General features: G+C 41.8%; 1 protein-coding gene across 1 annotated transcript in view; it reads left to right on the top strand.

Moving 5' to 3' along the window:
• The window catches only part of Osbpl1a (oxysterol binding protein like 1A), a 184,185-nt gene that overhangs the window by 27,151 nt on the left and 135,076 nt on the right, over positions 1–21,958 (top strand). Inside the window, exons 4-10 of the mRNA XM_004635804.2 lie at positions 505–616; positions 5,048–5,133; positions 6,276–6,420; positions 18,463–18,524; positions 18,612–18,656; positions 20,539–20,612; positions 20,719–20,782. Of these exons, the coding sequence (XP_004635861.1) occupies positions 505–616; positions 5,048–5,133; positions 6,276–6,420; positions 18,463–18,524; positions 18,612–18,656; positions 20,539–20,612; positions 20,719–20,782 (588 nt within the window). The remainder of the gene's footprint in view (positions 1–504; positions 617–5,047; positions 5,134–6,275; positions 6,421–18,462; positions 18,525–18,611; positions 18,657–20,538; positions 20,613–20,718; positions 20,783–21,958) is intronic.

Genomic DNA, 21,958 nt, shown 5'->3' on the forward strand with positions numbered 1-21,958 from the left:
AAACAGAAGGGCCACCCAAATAGCTCAGTGGATTAAAGTGCCTGTAAGCAGGCACAGGGGCCGGGGGTTCAATCCCCAGGCCTGCAGCGCCGGCCCCACCACTGGGGTGCTCTGAGACAGCAGTTGAGACTGGGCTTGGTGGCAGGCACCTGTAATCCCAGCTCTTGGGAGGCTGTAAACAGGCAGATCACTATGAGTCTGATCTAGTAGTGAAACCCTGAACACCCTGTAGACCCTTCCTAAAAATACAGAAAAAGAAAAGAAACAGATAATGTAAAACTTTCTTTGCAAGAAACTAATACTGCATATTTATGATGAATTAAAAATTGTTTGGGTAGTTATTGGCTATCAGAATTGGTTGAACACTTATTGTAGAGTTGATGTGCAATAGATTTTTAGTACTTTCTTCTCTTATAGAAACTATAGTCGTTAATAATTTAAGAAACAGTTGCAATGAAATAGTCTTGGCCCAGTAATAGCTAAACTTTTTTTCTGTTTATTTAGGAGTTGGTAATGCTTCTCTTAGAGTATAATGCTGATTCTACCGTGGTAAATGGGAATGGACAGACACCAAAAGAAGCCACTCATGACAAAGAAATCAGGAACATGCTTGAAGGTAAATATTATGGATGTTAACATAAATTTACTTGACAGCCTAGATCTAGAATATGAGTGAAATTGCTTCTGAAATATCAAAATAGATGACAGCAGTGTCAGCATACTCTAGTGATAAGGTCATTGTGGAGAAAGTATTTAGGCTGAATATATATCTATGAGAGTTTCCTTATCTGTAGCTTTTACATTCTTCCAAAAAAAAAAAAAAAAAAAAGGTAGAAAAGTAAAAACATGAGAGAATATGCCAATGAGCTCATAAAGCTTAATTTTAAAGGAACACAGAGCGCAGGGCAGAGGAACTTGTAGCTGTTAGGCGTCCTGTGGTGATGGGAACCCGCTCTGTTTGGCGCCGTCTTCCTGAGGATTTCACTGTAGTATAATAGACGACAGTCATTTCTTGAAGGATCAGCCACATTGCTATGAGCAACGGAGATTAAATTGCATTTGAGACTTGTGGTCTGCGCTAAGCCACAGAAATTTCTCTGACATACTTGGAAACAAGGACATTTCCATACGTACGTTGAGAAACCCTTCTGCAATAGTGTTTTTCTTGGACTGGTCAGGGCTTCGCTATAATTACGTTCTGGTAGTATTTATAATTTAGAGAAAGTAGCCTCAATTTCTAGTTCACAAATAATGATACTGAATAGAATTTCAGTTTCTAATGTCCTGTTTTTCTTTGAAATTAAGAGATGGGCAATGTAACTTTGTATTTAGTGGGTTTTGATTTCTTAGTTGTAATTATTGATATTTTTATCTCTATAAAAACTAAGGTCCTGCTTGTTTTACTATTTTCTAATTGAGCTTTTCTCACTTGCTCTCTGGTTACAGAATAACTTACGTTTGTCAGACATCTTTAGGTTAGCGTCTCCACTTACTCCTGCCTTTAACATGAAGTAATTGTCAACAAAAAAAGAGCACATCAACACATAACATCTTTTATCATGATTTTTGGGACCTGCAGAACATATCCCATATGGTCCCTGCCCTTCAGTACCTGCCATCTAGTTGAGAGGCTGAGGCGACTTGTCTTGGATCCCTTTCTATCATTTTAATGTTTCAAAATGAGAACCCAGAACTGAGGTTTTCCTGACTGACTGGAATATTAGGTTAGTCTGACAAGCTGACATTTAATAAGGAAAATTGAAAATAAGGCTCTAAGCCTTTTCCGGAACCCAAACTGTTCAAGGGCAAGGGCTTAGTTGACTTCACAGTTAATGTATTTTGTCAGGTGATGTGGCTCAAGCCTGGGACATAGAAACAGAATCATTGACCATTTACAGCTGGTCTGCTGTGTTGGTGAGCAGAGAATGCCAAGAGCTGACGATTCTGTTCAGTGAGATCGCCTTCTCGGAGTGGAGCTGGAAATGGTCATTGGTAAGCTAGAGGAAGTACCTTGAGGAGCTCACTAAGCCCACGTGTAGGTCAGAAACCAGATCGTAGAATGATTCTCGAAGAGGTAGGAAGTGCTGCTCCAGAGAGCCACGCAGGGAGGCACAGTGCCATCATTGTACCTCAGTATCTGAAGAACTGCTGTTGAGAGAGCCATGTTCTTAGTTGATGCGGTCCCAGCAGTTTGTCTTTGCGTCCAACACACTATTATGAATGTTATGGTTTACCTTAAAGGGCGTAGGTAGTTTTCCATGACTAGAGATTTATGGGGAGAGGGTAGAGGACTACTTGTCAGGGACTAGAGAAACGTATCTCCTTTCTGTGTTGAAAAATGCCCAATCTGTGTGTGTATTTTAAGTGTAATAGATGCCTTGTGTGGTGACACATGCCTGTAATTCCAGTCATTTGGGAAGTTGAGGCAGGAAGATTCTAAGTTGTAGGCCAGCCTGGACTACTTAGCAAGGTTCTGTCTTAAAATTAAAAAAGGGCTGAGATGTAGCTCAGTAATGTCTGGGTTCGGTACTTAGTACCACCACAAAGAAAAAAAAATTGCAATGAACCTTTGTGAGTCACCTTGCCTCACCACTTACTAACACTGTCTTATCTTGGTTATCCTTTCATATGTGATTTGTGTTAGTTACTTTTTTTTTTCTGGTGAAGCATTTGAGAGAACTTTGAACACATAGTACCCCTAAATACGTGAGTATGTTTCTCTTAAAAACAAGGATGTGTTATTACCTAACCACATCAGTTTAGCTGTCTTATTATATGTAGGGAATTATTATTTCCAGGACAAGATTATATATCAAAATCTGCAGATGCTCAAGTTCCTTATATAAAATATATTTTTATATGACAGAAGAGCATCCTACTATGTAATGCATTTCTAGATCACTTGTTATACCTCAGACAATGAAAGAATTATGTCAATAGTTGTTACACTGCATTGTAAAAGAAATAATGACAAGAAAAATGTGTGCATATGCACACACAGATTTAAAAAAATAACTCCAGTCTGCTAGTTAGATCCACAGATGTACAGCCCATGGACTGAGGGAAAAATATGATCGCTCAGGTTCATAGGTGCAGTAGCAGAATATGTAGGGTAGGGGTGGGGATGCCAGCAGTCAGGAAGAGCTCGCAGTTCAGTGCCGTAGAATCCGCAAGAGGAAAAACTGAAGCACACAGCGACTGCCAGTGACAGAAGAAAGCAGCGGGAGCGTGTGTGGTAGGAGGCTTCAGGTTCAGAACTGAAAACGTGAGGCTGGATGCTGCTGCTGCCTAATATGTGAGCTGTTTCTCAAGACAAAACTCAGCCAGCCCTGGCTCATCCTGTGTTCAGTGTTTGTTGCCTGTTGAGTACCTTATTACGTTAGCACATTGACTGGAACAAGGGTTTGTGTACAGTAATTATTAACTTTATTATTAGAGATATGATCTTGCTATGTACCTCTGCCTAGCTTTGAGCTCACCGTCTAGCCCAGGCTGGCCTCAAACACGACCCTCCTTCCTCAGCCTCCTGAGTGCTGAGATTACAGGCGTGCACCGCCACGCCAGGTTTAATTGCAGACTTCTCATAGATGTTCCTCAGTCGCCAGGCTCCCCGCCTCTTTCTGTTCCTAAGCTGACGTGGCAGGAAGACTGCCAGGAGCGTGTTCCTCCCTTGTGGCCCTTGCCCGGGATCGATGGGGTTCCTGAGCCTTTATGAAATTATTCTTTTCTGTAAGCCAGAACAGAATTCATATCTGCCAGAAGTGAGGCCTTAAGGGCATGTTCCCCTCGTAAATGAGGTTGCCAGTTGCTCCTTTCCTGCAGAAAGCTACTTGCGAAGCAGCATTAGAGATAGGAGCAGGGACTTTGGGGCCAGCTTGTCCAGGTTCAAGTCTCAGCTCCTCCGGTGTGTGTGAGACCTTGATTACGACCCTTAACCTCTGGGTGCCTCAGTTTCTTTGTCTGTAAAATAAGGATAGTAGCAGCTCGCCAGATAGCTCAGTGGACTAAAGCGCCTGCTTGGGACCGGGTTTGATCCCTGGGGTGCTGTGCCGGCCCCGCCCCTGGGACTTGCTGAGATAGCGATTGAAACTGGGTGTGTTGGCCTGCGCCTGTAAGCTCAGTGCTTGGGAGGCTGAAAGCAGGAAGGATTGCTATGAGTCTGATTTGTGTAATGAGACCCTGTAGTCCCTGTACCAAATACATTAAAAATAATAATAAGGATAGTAGTGCCACCCTCAGGATAGCCATGAAGATATGGTGAGTTAATATTTTCGAGTGTTTTGAATTGCACTTGGCAAATAGTGCTATTGTGTTAAATAAAATGAATCTTATATTCCCATATGAGAGCATGTAAGTAATTTGATATCTCATATGGCTTTTTTTTTTTTTTTTTTTTTTTTTTTTTTACTGAGAATTGAACTCAGGGCCCCGCGCTTGCCAGGAAAGTGCTTATTCTACTGAGCTATCTCCTTGGGCCTCACATGGCTTTGTATATTTCTACCAATGAGATTTCTCCTTTTCTTGGTACTGGGGGATGAACCCAGCCAGGCCTTTGCACTGAGCTACATTCCCCAACTCACTATTTATTTATACTTTGAGTCAGGGTCTTGCTAAGTTATACATTCTGTGTTTGATTCTGTGCTCCTGCCTCAGCCTCTCAGAGTGCTGGATTATAGGCGTGCTCCACTTACAGCTGGCTCCAATGTTGATTCTTATTGTTACTTTTCTCATGGTAAGGTTCTGGAAGCTAGAAATCCCATTTGCTTCCCTGTTCGAGGCAATTATGTAATGGTATTTCAGCACGGAAAAGTAATTCACAATTATTTGTGATGAGTATTATTGTGAATAAAACACCTAAAGCCCTCTGAATTGAAAACTTAATTTCACCCCAATCTGAAAGAAATCAGACTGCTCGGCTGTGGAAGGCAGTGCGAATAACAAAGCTTGTGTGTGCATTACATCTCGTGACATTCTTTTCTCGCTGGGCCACTTTTTTATATGAATTTGCTCATAAGACCCTGATTAGTGACTTTTTTTCTTTTTGCAGCTGTAGAAAGAACTCAACAAAGGAAGCTTGAAGAGTTGCTCTTAGCGGCAGCAAGAGAAGGCAAAATAGCAGATCTCACAGCTCTGGTAAAACAAATCAAAGCCTCATTTCTTTATATTTTGGAAAATTTCTACATAATGTTTTGTTCATAATTTAGTGAATCATAGAATCAGAAAACTTCCAGAGATCATAATAAAAGGACAGATGTCCTTAAATATCTAACAACATTGAGATAGTAGTAGTTCAAATAGGACACATTTTAAAGAGTGATCCCCCCCAAGTTGATTTACGTCTGCGTCTCTTACTGAAAGCTGATGGAGGAGAATCTACTTTTTTTTTTTTTATAGCAAATAGTTAATGTAAGGACAACTTTAAATGTTTCTTATTAAGCCAAATTAAGTTGAAACACAGTATGTAAGACCCTGTAAAGGATTACGTTTTCTAATTTTGATGAACAGCAATTTCTGAAAGGAATGTTGTCCATCTAGAGAGGAATAGAGAGGACAGTGTTTCGAAGTATTTATATCATGTTAGAACAGACCAAAAGCTTTGCCCATGTTTTTTTTCTTCTCAAGAGACCTACTTTCCAGTTTCCTTTTCCTGCAATGTCTCATTAAACATGAAACTCTGCATTTGTTCAGAATTCAAGACTGAGGCATTACCATTTGCTTTAAAGTTATTTCAGCTTATTTGAAAAAGCTTTTTTGGTTTCTAAGTATAGTGCCTTTGGAACATTTTTTAAACTTTGTGAAATGGAAACTATATAAAGAAGTTTCTAAAGCAATAAGGTGGAAGCAACACATTCAGTATGACTTTGACATTTACACATTTAACCCGTATGGCTTGGCCTGTCCTCCGGCTGCTTATGGTAGCGCGATTTGTAGCCTTGCTGTCACGGGTGTGAAGTGCAGGCCTGCTGGGCGTGGGCGGGTCCTGCTGAGACTGCACTGGCGGGGTGGGGGTGGGGGTGGGGGCAGCGCTGGCAGAGCACGGGGTGCCTGTCCTCAGGCTGCTGTGGGTCTTGGGCACAGACTGAGTTCTTGTGGCACCTGAGGCCGAGCTCAGGGGTGGCAGGCTTAGCTGGTTTTGTAAGCAGGATGCCATGGATAGTCCAGATGCCAAGGAGCCCAGCCGCTCCCAGCTCTGCTTGCAGTACCTTCCTGTGTATCACGGGAGCATATATAATTTTATGTATTTATTTTGGTATTACATTTCTTTTCATTATTAGCTCAACAGGCCCAATCCTCCTGATGTTAACTGTGTGGATCAGTTAGGAAATACACCCTTGCACTGTGCAGCTTACCGGGCCCATAAGCAGTGTGCCTTAAAGCTTCTAAAAAATGGAGCAGACCCTAATCTGAAGAACAAAAATGGTAAGCTTGGGGTAATGGCCATTTTGGGTCACTTTAAAGCTATAAAATATAGGCAAGTAGTATAAAAACCAATGTTTATCCTCCAGCCTTTATTAAACTACGTGGTCTCAAATTTTGAGGTGAAGCCATTGACAAGATAAACCTACTAACTTTCTGATGAGTTAAGACTTGACTATTTAATAATGCCTACCTACTTCTCCGAGTAGTGACAACGCTAGCTCCTGCCCTCAAGGGAATGATAAGTGTAGTTGATTCCCAACATTTGCAGTACTCACACGCATGCCAGAGTTGTCAGCGGTGCCTAATTAAGGGTTCTGTCACCTTGCTCTTAGGGGGCATCCAGGGCATTTTCCTGCTGATCAGCACTTTCCTGGCTTTATGGGTATTTCTGCGTAGAAGTGCTTTGTTTGGTGTGAAGTACTCACTCACTGACTCACAAGTCCTGGCGCCGCTCCACACAGAGGCTGGGGTGCAGCTTCCCTGACTGTTCTCCGGAAAGCACAGCGCAGTCCTGTGCTTGGGGCCACTTGAAATAGCGGAATCACCAATAAACCACACAAAAATGTGACCCCAAAAGCATACACTGCGACAGTGACGCTATCTCTCCTAAGAGTCAAAACAGGAATGCTGAGTGTCACCTTGTTTCTGTCTCAGCTTATAGAAGAATCTGGGAAGAGAGCATTGTGGAGCTCACAGCTTTTTTTTTTTTTTTAAGAGAAAAATGAGGGCCGGCCTGATAGCTCAGCAGACTAAAGCACCTGCTTAGGCAGAGCGCAGTGGCTGGGGTTCAATCCCCAGGGTGTGCCGAGATGGGGACTGATACTGGGCATGGTGGCACGCACCTGTAATCTCAGCATTTGGGAGGCTGAAAACAGGAGGATCACTATGAGTCTGATTTGTGTAGTGAGACCCTGTAGACCCTGAGCTAAATACATATAAAATTTTTTTAAAAAATTACCATAAAACACTTTCAAAACAGGTCAGTAGACTTACAATAATTAATACATTACATATTATTATCTTTGTAATAGTTATTCAGAATTCAAGATTTTGTCCAAACAGTATTAGCACAAACCTTTCTTGTCAATGAAGTAAGAGAAACTAGCTATGTGGCTATCTTAACTATCTTGGGTATAGATGTATTTTTTTTTCTTTTTCCCTTCCTTTCTCCTTTCCCCCATCATAGTTTGTCTTTTCTTTTGGACAGTTTTTTTCCTAGTTCATAACATATATTGTACATTTTGGATCTTATTTACTTGTGCAGTTTCTCACATTAGTGAAATAATACAGTTTTACACATGTAGGTCTGATTTATTTCACTTCTGAGTATGGTCTCAAGTCGCATCCAATTACCTATAAAAGTCTCCACTTTATCCTTCTTTGTGGCTGAGTTGTATTCTGTTGTATAAAAAGACCACATCTTTTTCATTAATTCCTTGGTTGATGAACATTAGGATTGTTTTCAAGATTTACCTATTACAAATATCACTGTGGTTTGATGTTTTTAATTCTTCTAGGGAGATACACAGCAGGGGAGTGGCTGGGGTGAATGGGACCTCTAATCCTAATTTTTTTTAGGAATCTCTACATCGATTTCCACGTGATTACACCAGTCTGCACTCCCACTAACAATGGAGAAGGGTTCTTTTTATTTCCCAACCCCACCAACATTTATTATTGGTTGATATTTTGATATCCATTCTTTCCAGGGTGAGATGGAGTCTTAGTGTAATTTTAATTTGCATCTCTTGAATGACCAATGCTGTTGAATATTTTTTCATATATTTTCCATTTGTATTTCTTCTAAGAAGTGTGTGTTCATCTCAGTCACCCATTTTTAGGTTGGGTCTTTGAATTTGGTGAGTCTGATTTTTTCAATTGCTTATATGTTCTACATATAAGTCCTTTGTTGGAGGGACAACTGGCTATAATTCTTTCCCACTCTGTGGGTTGTCTTTTCACTCTGTTGGTGATTTCTTTTGTTGTGTAAAAGCTTTTTAGTAAGGTGAGATTCCATTTGTTGATTCTTTGTAGTATTTCCCTTGCAGTCTGGGTTTTGTTCATGAAGTCCCTGCTTGTGCTATGTCTTCAAGATTTCTACCTATTTTCTCTTCCTGTAAATGTAGTGTTTCTCTTTTAATGTTTAGATATTTGACCCATTTTGGCTTTATTTTAGTGCATGGTGATAGACATAGATCTAGCTTCAGTCTTCAGTATGTGGCAGGAAAATTTTTTCAACACCATTTATTAAAGAGACTTTTTTCCAGTGAACACACTTGGCCCATTTCTCAAAGATAAGCTGGTTGAATATGTTTGGGTTGGTGTCTGCATCTTCTGTTGTGGGCTGCTTATCTGCATGCTTGCATCTGGTAATTACAGTAAACTACTTGGAGGATAAAAATATGTGCTATAACAACCATTGTTGAATTCCTGTCACCTTACTTTTTGAAATTCTGTATCATTTCCAATGTTTTGTTATTTTTATTCTCTTTAAAATAAAATGAATAAAAAGAGCATTAAGGTGAAAACTGTAAGTGGTACCTAGGTGGCACCTTTACCTTGGCACAGACAGGGGCTCCGAAGCATAGGTAGTCTGACTTGTAGAGTGGAAAGCCTTGAAGTGCTCCACAATATCAAACTTTTAAGCCTAGGAGGTGCCAAGAACCATGAATGAGAAATGACTGAGCAGTTGGAAGGGTCAGGTAGTTTTGAAGATTTATATGATTACAGTATATAGATTGTGATAGGCTGATAATGGTCTAATAGGACCATTGAAATAATCCTAAGTAAGCAGGAGGATCACTACGAGTCCAAGCTGTGTAGTGAGACCCTGCACAACAAAAAAATAATAATCCTAGGTAAGAAGTAGTCAAAACCTAAACTTTATTGACATTAATGAGAACAAAATGACAATGCATTGCAGAATCTCCTGCTTCTCCTCCCTTGCCTTGACTGGCTCTGATATTCTGAAATAGTACTGTCTATATAAAAATATAATGGAATTACATATGTTATTTTAAGTTTTCTAATAGCTACATTAAAAAAAAGAACAGATAAAAGTAATGTTAATGTATTTCACATAAAGCAATATATCCAAAATACCATTTCAACATATAATCAATGAAAAAACTTAAAAAGATTTATGTACTTTTTTCCTACTGTGCCTTTGTGATCTGTGTGTATTTCACACTTAGAGCACGTCTCATCTTGGACAAGCCCCATTGCAGGCACTCAGTGGCCAAGTCTGTCCAGCCACTGTCTGCCATATTAGTACCATAGCTTTGGTACCCCAAACCTTAGACAAGCAGGATCAAAGTCTGCTTCTTGAGAGGGACTTTCCTGCATCCCTGGGATGGACATAGATTCTTCCTGGAATAAAAGCTAGATGAGAAATTGGAAGATAGAAAAGAGAAGGCACTCGGGAGGAGGAAGTGAAACATTGGCTTCATGGAACCTAAAAGGAGAGAGAATGCAGAGTAAGCATAGGATGCTCTTGGTGCCTTGTGCAGCTGAGGCCAGAGGAGAGGAATCGCTGAGAGGGTTGGGGGATTTGGTGATTGGCGTGGAGAGAGCAGTGTGTGCTGGCTGTTTGGATAAAAGCAGGGTTGAGGGCTTAATGCTTGAGTAGGAAAGGAAGCAGCAGTGGAGAGAGTACTTCTTCACTCCAGTGCTTCCAAGCACAGAAGAGTGGAGCTTTGTTGTTTGCAGTGCTGGGGATCAAGCCCCTGGCCTGTGTGTGGCTGGCACGTGCTTTGCTACTGAGCCACCGCCCCGCCGTCAAGTGGAGTGTTTTTTGGTTTTTTAAGACAAAGGGAAATTTAAGCATGTTTTAAGACAAAAGAAGAGAGTTTGGCAATTTGTGATAGAAAATATAATTTTTGAAGAAGTTAATGTTTGTGGTAATAGCAAAGGAAGTAGGAATATGTTTGATAAAAGAGGCTTTCTTTTCTCTTTTTTTTCTTCCTGTATTTTAGGGAAGGGTCTACAGGGCGTTCAGGGTCTCACTACTAGATCGGACTCAGTGATTCTCCTGTTCACAGCCTTCCAAGTGCTGGGATTACAGGCTGATGCCGGTGTGCCCCCGGTGTGGGGCCAGTGTAGCAGGCCCGGGATGGAACTCCTGGCCTCTGTGCCTGCTCGCAGACACTTTTAGCCACTGAGCTATTTGGCTGGCCCAAGGCTTGCTTTTTAATGAAGGAAATTGTAAGCACAACTGAAGGACATAAAAGAAGAGACACACAGAGACCAACGGACAGACAGACAGATCCCTACTATGTTTTCAGTGTAGAGGAATCCAACATCAAAACGCTAACTGTTCTCCAGATTATATTATATTTGAAAGCAGTCCTAGCCAGAGTTCTTGGGGTTTCTAGAGAACTAGACTAGCTGATTTTAAATTTATATAGGAGAGTCAGTGGTGCACAATTTTAAAGAGGAAGAGAACTTTGGGTTTACTCTGCTGGATAAAGGGACTAATTGTGAACCTGTGGTAATTAAGTTGTTCATTAGCTCAACACATATTTACTGTTTACATGTTGGGTAATATTCCAGGAGCTAAGTCAAAATCTAGAGCATTGAAGAAAGCGAAACAATGCAGGTACGTCTGTTTTCATGGAGTTCTTGTCTATGTGAAGTGGGAGACAGTGGGAGGGCTTAGAAGCGTTATGATCTTACACATGCAAGATATGGTCTGCCCACTTGTGGATAAAATAGATTGTGGAGGACAGGCTCGGAGGATGGGCAGCGCAGAAGAGACGGTTGGAATAATTCCAGCGTGAGAGATGGTTCTGACTTGGGTCAGGATGGTGATGATAAAGATGGCAGATAAGTAAGTGGCTGGTTTTCTTCATATGTTTTAAAGGTAGAGTGGTCAGGATTCTCTGATTGTTTAGGTGGGAGGTAGTCAGGGAGGAGTATTTGACCTAAGCACATGGAAGAACAGACTTTCTAGTTATTGTAGAAGGGATGGCAGCAGGTAAGCAGTTACTGAGTATTAAAAATCTGGTTTATAAAGACATTTAAAATCTGAAATATCTTACACAAATGAAAGGAGACATTTGAAAATAGGGATTTGAGATTAATGGGCTCTGTTGAAGTCAGTAAGTCTTTTAATAGGCATTGTTATAAAAATGCTGGCTGTCACATGGGAGAAAATTTTGGTGAAACATGAATAGTGGACTTTACATAACCTACATGAGAAACCCTTTTAATTCAATAGGAAGATAAAGAATCCAGTTTTGAAAAGTTTGAAACAGAGCCTATTCACCAAAGAATATACACAGATGGCAACAAAAAGCCCTACAAGACTGAAGTCTTCACACAGAGATAGAAAACCTAAATTAAAATCCACCCCATGAAAAAACTCATTTACATGAGGACCATGGGTGGATGTACATATGTATGTATTTTAGCTCTACTGAAAATAGTGAAAAAGTGGAGACCAGCTTAACTGCTAACTCATCTGTGGTTCATTCTTTCCATAACACTAAAATAGATGAAACTAGAGCTACATATATCTTTTTTTTTTTTTTTCTGGAACCAGGGATTGAACTCAGGCACTTGCACTTGCCAGGCAAGCACTTATTCCACTGAGCCATCTCCCCAGCCCTTAGAGCTACATTTATCAAACTGCATAAGTGAAAATTCTTGACGACTAATAGCTACCTCATATAAAAACTTTAATACTGAGACTTATTTCACATTTAAAAGCACTTTATGGGTAGATATGTTCCTGTATAATAAAATTAGATGTACTAGATGTAGAGAATGATTAATACCAGTTTAAGAATCATCATTACCTTTGAAAGTTAGAGACAGTTTACAGAATGGTTTAACGTTGATAGGCAGTAACAGATTGGAAGGTACAGGGGTGCGGGGAGGATTTCCCTAAAAGACTGCATGAATCACTAAGCAGTGGTTGCAGCCACAGTGTATAGATTAAACTTAATCTGTCAGCTACATTTAACAACTAAATTTGTTTTCTACCTTCAAGTTAGGACACAGGAGTCCTAAAAGTGTTACAAGCCCAGAAACTAATGTTAAAGTGTAATGCAGAGTCTTTACCACTTGGGCAAAGATTTGAATGCAGTGCTTTTTCCATCAAAATTTAGTATCAGAAGCAGCCTGAAGAAATAAGAATCGACATAGTTCCATGCAAATATCAGTCTAAACTGAAAAATTCTTACTTTATTGACATGGAAAAGTTTGTCAAAGTTTGTTTAGTTATTTGTATTTTAGGGAAGGGTCTACAGGGTGTTCAGGGTGTCACTACTAGATTGGACTCGTATTGATCTACCTGTTTACAGCCTCCCAAAACGCTACCATGCCCATGCTCAATTGCTGTCCAGTGTGCCCCGGGAGCAGGGCTAGCACGGCGGGCCTGGGGATCAATCCCCCGGTCCCTGTGCCTGCTAGCAGGCCCTTGTTATAGATATTTAAATATACCCTTAAAGTTAAATTGTTTTTCACAGTTAAATGCTCCTTTTATGCCTGTTACAGTGTTCTTGGTAGAAGTCAAGACTGCCAGCACCATGTAGAAAAGGCATAATTGGAGAAAATCAGTATATTTGTATTAAAAGAAAGTATTAAAGGGAAAAAAATTACATGACTGATATTACTTTGGAACATTATAGGTAGGTCCTTATCTATGTTCATGCCGAGTTTAAGAGCAAATATTATTTGCAAAACTAATGTGAAATGAGTCACAGAAGAAACATAGTCACCTACAACTCAGACATCCTAAGACTTTGTTTGCTTAGTTGCTGATGTTTCCTGGCCATTTTTTTTTTTTTTTAAGCTGGGGATTGAATTCAGGGCCATGTGCATGGTAATTATGTGTTCTACCACTGAGCTGTATCCCCAGCCCCATAATTTTTTTTTAAATGTATTTAGTACAGGGTCTACAGGGTCTCACTACACCGATCAGACTTATAGTGATCATTCTTGTTTTCAGCCTCCCAAGCACTGGGATTATAGGCGCCTGCCACCATGCCCAGTCTCAATCTCTGTCTCAGCATGCCCCAGAGACGGGGCCAGCACAACATGTGGGGATTGAACCTGGTTCCCGCATCTGCCTGAGCAGGTGCTTTAATCCACTGAGCTATCTGGCCCACCCTCCCATAAAAGTATTTTTAGGTGTTCATAGAAACTTAATTTCTTGTATAAAACTTTAATGTTCATGAGTTTTATTGTTTGGAGTACATGATTACGTTCATCACGGGAACTGGTGCATGTACTGGACACATCTTCATTCTCCGTCTTCTTTCTCCTTCCCTCCATCTCTTGGTCCCCATCCCTTCTGTAGAAGATCTATATCCCAGCCCGGCATGCTGGTGCATGCCTGTAATGCCAAGAGGCTGAGGCAGGAAGATTGTTGTGAATTCAAGGCCAGCCTGGGCTATGTAAGTGACTTTAAAGCCAACCTGACCTACTCAGCAAGACCTTGGTTAAAACAAACAGGTGCTGGAGGTTTAGCTCAGTGGTGCAGCACTTTCCTGGCAAGCATGGGGTCCTGAGTTCTATTCCCAGTACTACCCCCTAAAAATCGGTGTCCCTGTTTCATGTTTTATTTTGCTTTTCATGTATATTTTGGTTTCTCAAGAATGTAAGCAAAAGAAAGATTATGTATTATTAATATAAGAATACAGAGTTGAGGATAGATCTGAGTGGTAGACTCTTTGCCCAGCATGCACGAAAAACCCCCAGAAGTGTTTGACCATCTCCCAAAGTAGGAGATGTCAGGACTCCAGTGGGATGGAATTAGGAACCAAGAAGGCTGCCGATCAATCTCTGCTGGCTCTCAGGAAAGACCACGCCTCTCAGCTCACCTGCTTGGGTTGCAGTAAAGGCTGGCTCACGGCTTCGTGCCCAAGGGTGCGGGCTGGTAAGCTGGCCCCAATCTGCAGCAGGAGCTCCTCTGACGGGGCGAGGTGTGTTTCCTGTCTGCCCCAGGTGCACTCACTGTGGCTGCGGCCCAGGCCCGTAGGGATCAGCTCTAGGATTGTGGCGAGAGCCCAGGCCCTGGGAGCGTGCAGCTGGCAGACGCTTCAAAGGGTTCACAGATGTAGGAGTTGGCAGATTAAAATCTGGCTTTTTTAAAGCATCCATGGGTTTTTTCCATATTGTCCCTGAAAGCGTAGTCTTCCCACCACCTTCTGTTGTATTATTTTCACCCAAAAGTCTAGGAATTAGTCAATGATTATCACCTAGTATTTTTTTTAAAAAATGAGAATATTTTAGATTTTTAATCAGATTTATTAATATTCCTCTTTGGTTTCTTCTAAGGCTTGTAAGCTTAGAGATTTTGTAAAGACTCAGTTTGATTTTTTTCCTAGTGGTTTTCCTCTTAATTATGTCTGTTCATTTAGCAAATGCTTAGCTTCTCTGTGTTCCAGGAACTGTCTGAGGAGCTGGAGACTCAGCAGCAGCCCCGCAGGCGCTGGTGCTCTTGTGGCTTCTATACAGATCTGTTTTGAGAGGGGTCTCGTTGTAGTGCCCGGCTGACCTTGGACACCTGTGTTCAGTCGATCTGCCTGCCTCAGCTTCCCAAATACCCGAGACTGCAGATGTGTGCCCCTGCACCCCGCTCTCTTGGGGCTTATATTTTGATTAGAGACTATAGACCGTGTGTGTGTGTGTGTGCGCGCGCGCGTGCACGCGTTCGTGTGCGTGTGTGCGTGTATACTACATGTACGAGTACAGAAAAATGATACAGGAGCAAAGGAGTTAGAAAGTGATGGCAGTGGAGTCACAGAGGACATAAGGGAAGGGCTCCCCAAAAATGACGTTGAACAAAGATCACACGGAGTGAGGGACTGAGTCCCAAGGTCCTGGCAGAAGAACATTCCTGGCAAGCAAGGGTGAGAGCACCTCTACCAGGAGTGCATGTCTGCCCCAGAAGGGGACAGTTGCCAGGTGCCCTGGGCAGGCCCCCTGGGGAGCGGGGACCGCGCAGAGGACAGAGGACAGGCAAGGTGTGGTGGAGGGTTTGGGCGGGAAGCTTGATGTGCCAGTGAGGTTGCTTAGCTTTATACCTTTTAGCGAGTCATCTTTTCTATTCTGCAATACTTTCTAATACCTTTTGGGGGGGCAGTGGGGAGGGAGGCTATTCTGGCCTCTGAACCCAGAACCTTTGCCCTCAGCTAAATCCCTACTCCTTTATATTTTTTGTTGTTGTGACAGGGTCCATTAAGGTGCCAGGTGGGACTTGAGCTTGTGTTCCTCCTGCCTCAGGTTCCCTCAGGGCTGAAGTGACAAGTGTGTACCACCACACGCCTGGTGTGCACCCTGCTTCTCACATGTTTTAAGATTTTTTTGTTGTTGTTCTTTATAATTGCCTTATCTTTGTCTTCTATCATCAGTATATAATTTTATTGATTGCTCTAGTATCTTTTTCCTTGTACTATTGTTTTTTAAAGATTATTCTTGATGTTCTTATGTGTTTCTTATAAATGGCATTTAACATAATCTTGCTATATTCCTGTTAAAAATATGGTTGGGATTCGAAATTACTTTCTGTGTAAGTCAATTTGAAAAGAAATGGTGTCTTCATATTGGGCATAGCTTTAAATATTGGCGTTAATTTTTTTTTTCTGTTGTGATTCATGAGAAATATTACACGTTTTAAAATGATGAATTATAGAGCTTGTGAAAATAGGAATGTGATTTCATTTAATTCAGAATGTGTCTCATTGTATCGTTGCTGTGTCCCAGCAGCTCAGACATGGAGTCCGGAAATGAGGCTATGCCCTCAAATTTCATCCACTTGGCAGGAGCTCAACATTTATTTTTGGTACTAGGGCAGATATCTGAAAGAAATCATATTATCCTCTTTCGTTTGGCCTAAAGGAATCGTTTCTCAAAAGCGCCCTATAGAGAGAACAATAACAGACTTGGCAGGTCTTTGTAAGATACCTTGTGTGTGAGGTAGAACAGATAGACTGACTGTTAATCTCTCAGTTAACCTTCTAAGAAGTTTTATTCTTGCTGAAGAAGTAGCATATCGTCAGCCCCAGCTTTATGCATCAGCAGCTCTACAGCAGTTCCTCCAAAGTAAATGTCAAACCCAGGCACTCCTCTCCGTGTTGACACTCTCTTAAGGACACTCTCAGCAGTGTTGTCTTCGGCCTGCTGGCTGCTGTTGCCTTGGGACTGGTCTCTGCGTTCCTGCTGCCCACATTGACAGGCTGTTTTCTACCCAGCAGCCAGAGACATTTTTAAAAAATTCTAGAAATTGTCAAACCTTAAAAAATGGAGTAGTATAATTTTTTGACATGAGCCTCACTCTCAAGAACTATCAAGACAGTCTGCTTTTATGTCTTCTAGCCTCCTGGATTATTTTGAAGCAGGTTTAGGTAGCATACCGTTTCATCTATAAATATTTCTGCAAAAAATAAAGGCTTCCCCAAAAAACAGCTCTGTGATAGTTGTACAGTCCTGGGCTGGCCAAATAGCTCAGTGGATTAAAGCACCTGCAAGCAGATGCAGGGGCCAGGGGTTCGATCTGCGGGCCTGCTGTGCTGGCCCCGCACCCGGGGCACACTGAGACAGAGACTTAGACTGGGTGTGGTGGCGCGCGCCTGTAATCCCAGCACTTGGGAGGCTGTAAACAGGCGAATCACTGAGAGTCCAGTCTAGTAGTGAGACCCTGAACACCCTGTAGACCCTTCCCTAAAATACAGAAAAGAAAAAAATCCTGTGTGAACATATTAAAAATTATTATATACTTCAAATCAGTGATTTTTATGGTATATGAAATTTTTTAGTACTTTAAAAATGAGTGACATATATATATTTGGTACAGGGTCTCACTACGCAGCTCGGACTTGTACTGATCCTCCTTTTTTCAGCCTTCCCACCAGTGGGATTACAGGCATGTGCCACCATGCTCAGACTCGGTCACTGGCTCAGGGGGCAGAATTGGGACCGGCGCAGCCTGTGGTGATGGGGATCAAACCCTGGTCCCTGTGCTTGCCTAAGTAGGTGCTTAGTGCACTGAGCTATCCCACCCACCCAAAAATGACTTTTAAAAAGGGCAATAGCATTATCCTGTTAATAGTATAACTTCTCAAAATCATGAGATAGCTGAAGTTGACATTTTCCCAGTTATCGTATATTTTTTGTTTTTAACACTTCGATAGAGGTTTGAGCATGTCAGATGATCTTACTCTTTTACTTAAAACCCTTCAGTGACTTTATGATGAAGTCCGGCCCGTAGCGCCTTCTTTGTCCTGTTAGGCTTCGTCTTTTGCACAATAGCTCACCATGTGTCAGGACCTAGTCCCTCTGCTGGATGCCCTTCCCTCTGCTTCCACAAGGCTGCATCCTCCTTTTCAGTCCATGCGTCCTTCCTCCCGAAGGCCTTCCCACTGTAGCCCCTCAACTTCTGCTCTGAGATTGTATCCCGGTCTTTCTGTCAGGGCTTGCAATTGAACAATCTCGACATGCCATGGTTCTTTATCTAATATGTAATCATTTATTTACGTCTTTCCCTTCTTTCTGTGATCCCCTAGCCCCAGCTTCTTTTCTGTCTTGTCCACTACCACATCTCTAGGGCCTCAAATAGTGCTTGGCATGTAGTGGATTCTGCTAAGGGGAGAGGTGTACAGACATCTGCCCTTACATACCAGGTGCTTGGAATTAACAAAAAGGTTAATTAACTGTGCGGTAATACACTTATATAGGTTTAAATAAATTAACTGTAAAATAATCAACTTGCATGGTTTTGAACTATAAAGTCCGGTAGGTAGTTAGAGTAGCCATAGGACACTAAAAAAAGGAAACTAACACAAGTGAGTTAATGCCAAACGTGCGACTGACCACTCAGTCTGTGCAGAGAGTTCTGAAGTTAAGCTGGTTTCCCGGCTCAACGGTAGCTACCAAGAAAGCCATACAGAATTAAAACAGAACTGGAAACTGCTGGTAGTTTGGTTATTTTTAAGGGCAAAGGTGTGAGGAGACAGTGCTTACCGCGTGCTCCAGCTGCAGCACCATGCTGCAGCCCAGACAAGCTTGGGGCGGTCTCTCCCCTTGTGTCTTGTACAGGTCAGAAGCCTCTTGACCTTGCCCAGAGTGCAGAGATGAAGCGCGTCCTTGTTGGGGATAAGGTGCGTAGCAATGACTTAGCTCTGTGCAATGGCTTTTAAATGTTTAAAGCACACTGGTACTTTTGTAATGAAACACATTTTCAACAGGTCACCTACAAAGCATTGAAACGGTATGAAGGACCTCTCTGGAAGGTGAGTTGGGATGGTTTTTTAAATTATAAAATTCTGAAGAATTCTCAGATGTTCTGTTTCTGCTAAAGACATTTTCTAGTATTTCTCTTGCGCACCTGGGTCCCTCACTTATGATGGTTTGATTTACCTTTTTTTAACTTTACAGTGGCATGCAAAGAAAATGTATTCAATAAATTGTACTTAGAATTTTGAATTTTTTTTTTTTTTGTATTGGTTTGATTTACCTTTTTTTAACTTTACAGTGGCATGCAAAGAAAATGTATTCAATAAATTGTACTTAGAATTTTGAATTTTTTTTTTTTTTCTGTATTTAGGACAGGGTCTACAGGGTCTACACACTCTCACTACACAGATTGCACTCATAGTGATCCTCCTGTTTTCAGCCTCCCACACGCTGGGATTTCAGGTGCGCACCACCATGCCCAGTCTGCATCGCTGTCTTAGCACGCCCCGCAGGTGGGACCAGCACGGCACACCAGGGATCGAACCCTGGCCGCTGTGCTCTACCTAAGCAGGCGTGTTAGTCTGCAGGGCTATCAGGCTGTCCCAGAAGTTTGAATTTTGATCTTTTCTTGGGCAGTGGTAGCAAGCTGTGACCCCAGTCACCCATGTGATTGCAGGTGGAACGACCAAAACTGTATAGGGTACTGTATTGCTGGTGTGTTTTGGAGGCTGTGCTTTGTATTTTTCGTGTTGTGTTGGTAGTCTTGTGCATGCTAGGGAAGCACCGTCCTCCTGCGCGCCGCACCCAGCCAGTTTTGTCTTCGCACCTCACTGTGGCTTCAGACCGCCCACCTATGCAGTACGTGAGCTGTTTAACACTTTGTCATGAACTAGGCCATTTCTGTGAGATGACTTACCCACTGGTAGGCAAGTGGAAGTATTTTGAGCACAGTTAAGGTGGACTTAGATAAGCCATGATGTGGGGTTAGTTAGGTGGGCTAAATGTGCTTTGTTTTCCTCCAGTGCTAGGTTTAGAACCCAGAACCTCAGCCATGTAGGCAGGGGATCTAGCACTGAGCCACATTTCCAGCCCTTAAGTGCATTTTTGATGTAATAATATTTCCAACTCATAATATATTTACTGAAACACAGCACTATCATAAGTTGGGGAATATCTGTATATGTGATTTAATCATTCTTGGATCTTAAAATGTAAACCATTGGATACTGCTAGACATAAGAGGCTTCCCCTGGTTATATCAATCACTATTTTGTTGTTGACGATGATACTCCAATACTTTTAGGTGACAAATTTTTACCAAAAGTAGAGAAAGACACGTTTTTTTCCCCTCACTAAATCGTGACTATAATATTTGTGTTTCAGGCATCAAACCATTAAAGACTTAGGAGAAAATTAGTATTTGAGTCATCCCAGGTTGCACATGTAAAATTCCTTTGGCTCTAAAAGTTTGTTTTGGAATTCTGTTATTTTCTAGAATTAACTGTGGTAAAGTTCATAAATTATTTTGCACTTGCAATCAATCCCTCTATATTGTATATTTATATTATATACAATAAATTTAGGGTAAGTTTTTAATTTTTAGATATTCATTTTTGCTTTTAAGGAAATTATCATTGAAGCCCATAGCCAGTATATTTTCTATAAATATTCCAGAGCAGTACTGTCAGAATCATAAGCTATATTCGTTATTGATTTTATCAGTTCAGCATTTATTCAGTTCCTGTAGTGAGTGGTATGTTTCCATTACTGCACTTGGTACCTAAGTTCCCGCTTGATCATGTTTTTAATGTTTGATACTATTCTGTAGAGGGAGGATTCCAGTATAACTGTCAGAACAATAATTTATTGCTTTTTATCATTCAAGTATCTGAGTGTAAATGTGTCAGACCGGGAAATCTTTGTCATTCTTCCTTTTAGAGTTCAAGATTTTTTGGCTGGAGATTATGTTGGGTAGTATTAGAACATGGAGTCCTTTCATGGTATAGGAAACAGTAAGTAGCCTTAGATTTATTAAATTTCAGTATGCAAATTTGAAAGGCTAAAATTTTCACTTAGCTCATTTCCTTTGGCCTTGATAATTTCGTGTTTGTTTTGCAGGCCTGATGCAGTCCAGAATGTTTATCGCCAGGGATGCAAACACCTGACTCAAGCGGTGTGCACGGTAAGATGAAACGGAAGAGTGAAGTCAGGTCTGCAAACTGGGCCCCGAAGTTACGTGTAAAATCACGCGATTCTGTAGGTGTAGAGAACCCTTGTGTATACTTACATTTGTGAACAAGTGTAACTGCGGGATCTGTCCTGAAACACATATTACACATAGTGTTTGTCTCTGTATATTGTGGGGTGAGAAATGGATTATCCAGGACACTTACACAAAGCTTTTAACATTTGGTGTGTGTCTTTGTACATGGGTAAATCGGGATAATGGACATTTTTCTGAGGTTAAAATAAAATTTAAAGCCTTTGTGAAAATCAAGAGCTTTAAATTCTCCAGATCCACTATTATTTTTACCAGCCCAGAGGAAGGACGGGTTTTCTCTCTACAGGACCGCTCAGAGGCGGTGCCCAGAGGTGCTTGTTTAGGTTCTGGCTTGGGGTCGGCCAGTGTGGTCAGTGTTCGCGGTCGGCCTGCCCTTTGCACATACAGCCTGCTTTTCTCCACGTGAGCACTGGAGACCCGTTGTACTCCTTTGAGGTGGAGCTCTTACCTGTACTAGCAGCCCAGTGCACCCTGAGACGCGGGCTGGCCCCTTCCCCAGCCTCAAACCCTTCCTCCTCTCAGGGTAGGCCAGCAGGCTGGAGATGTACTCACCCGTCTGATCTGTCCATTGGAACAAACCTGCATGCTCTGGTCTTCCTGCTTTTCGTTCATCTGCTCAGCCGGCTGCTTTTCTTATTCTCGTCTTCCGTAAAAGAGTGAACAAGTTCCCTTTCTTGGTCTTCTGCTTCTGTGGAATTGACTAGGTCCTAGCATATTATGCCTTGCCTAGTTTTATAAGTTTTAATTTTTTTTTTTTTTTTTTTTTTTTTGTATTTTAGGGAAGGGTCTACAGGGTGTTCAAGGTCTCACTACTAGATCAGACTTGTAGTGATTCTCCTGTTTACAGCCTCCCAAGAGCTGGGATTATAGGCAGGTGCCACCACGCCCAGTCTCAGTCTGTCTCAGTGTGCCCTGGGGCAGGGCTGGCACAGCGAGCCTGGGGATTGAACCCCCGGCCCCTGTGCCTGCTTGCAGATGCTTTAATCCCCTGAGATATTTGGCCGGCCCTGTAAGTTTTAATTTCTTATTTAATCGTCTCATTGAAGTCTGTATCTGTGAGCCACATGTCAGTGCAAG

This window comes from Octodon degus, unplaced genomic scaffold, assembly GCF_000260255.1.
Source record: "Octodon degus isolate 3935 unplaced genomic scaffold, OctDeg1.0 scaffold00075, whole genome shotgun sequence".
NCBI lineage: Eukaryota > Metazoa > Chordata > Mammalia > Rodentia > Octodontidae > Octodon > Octodon degus.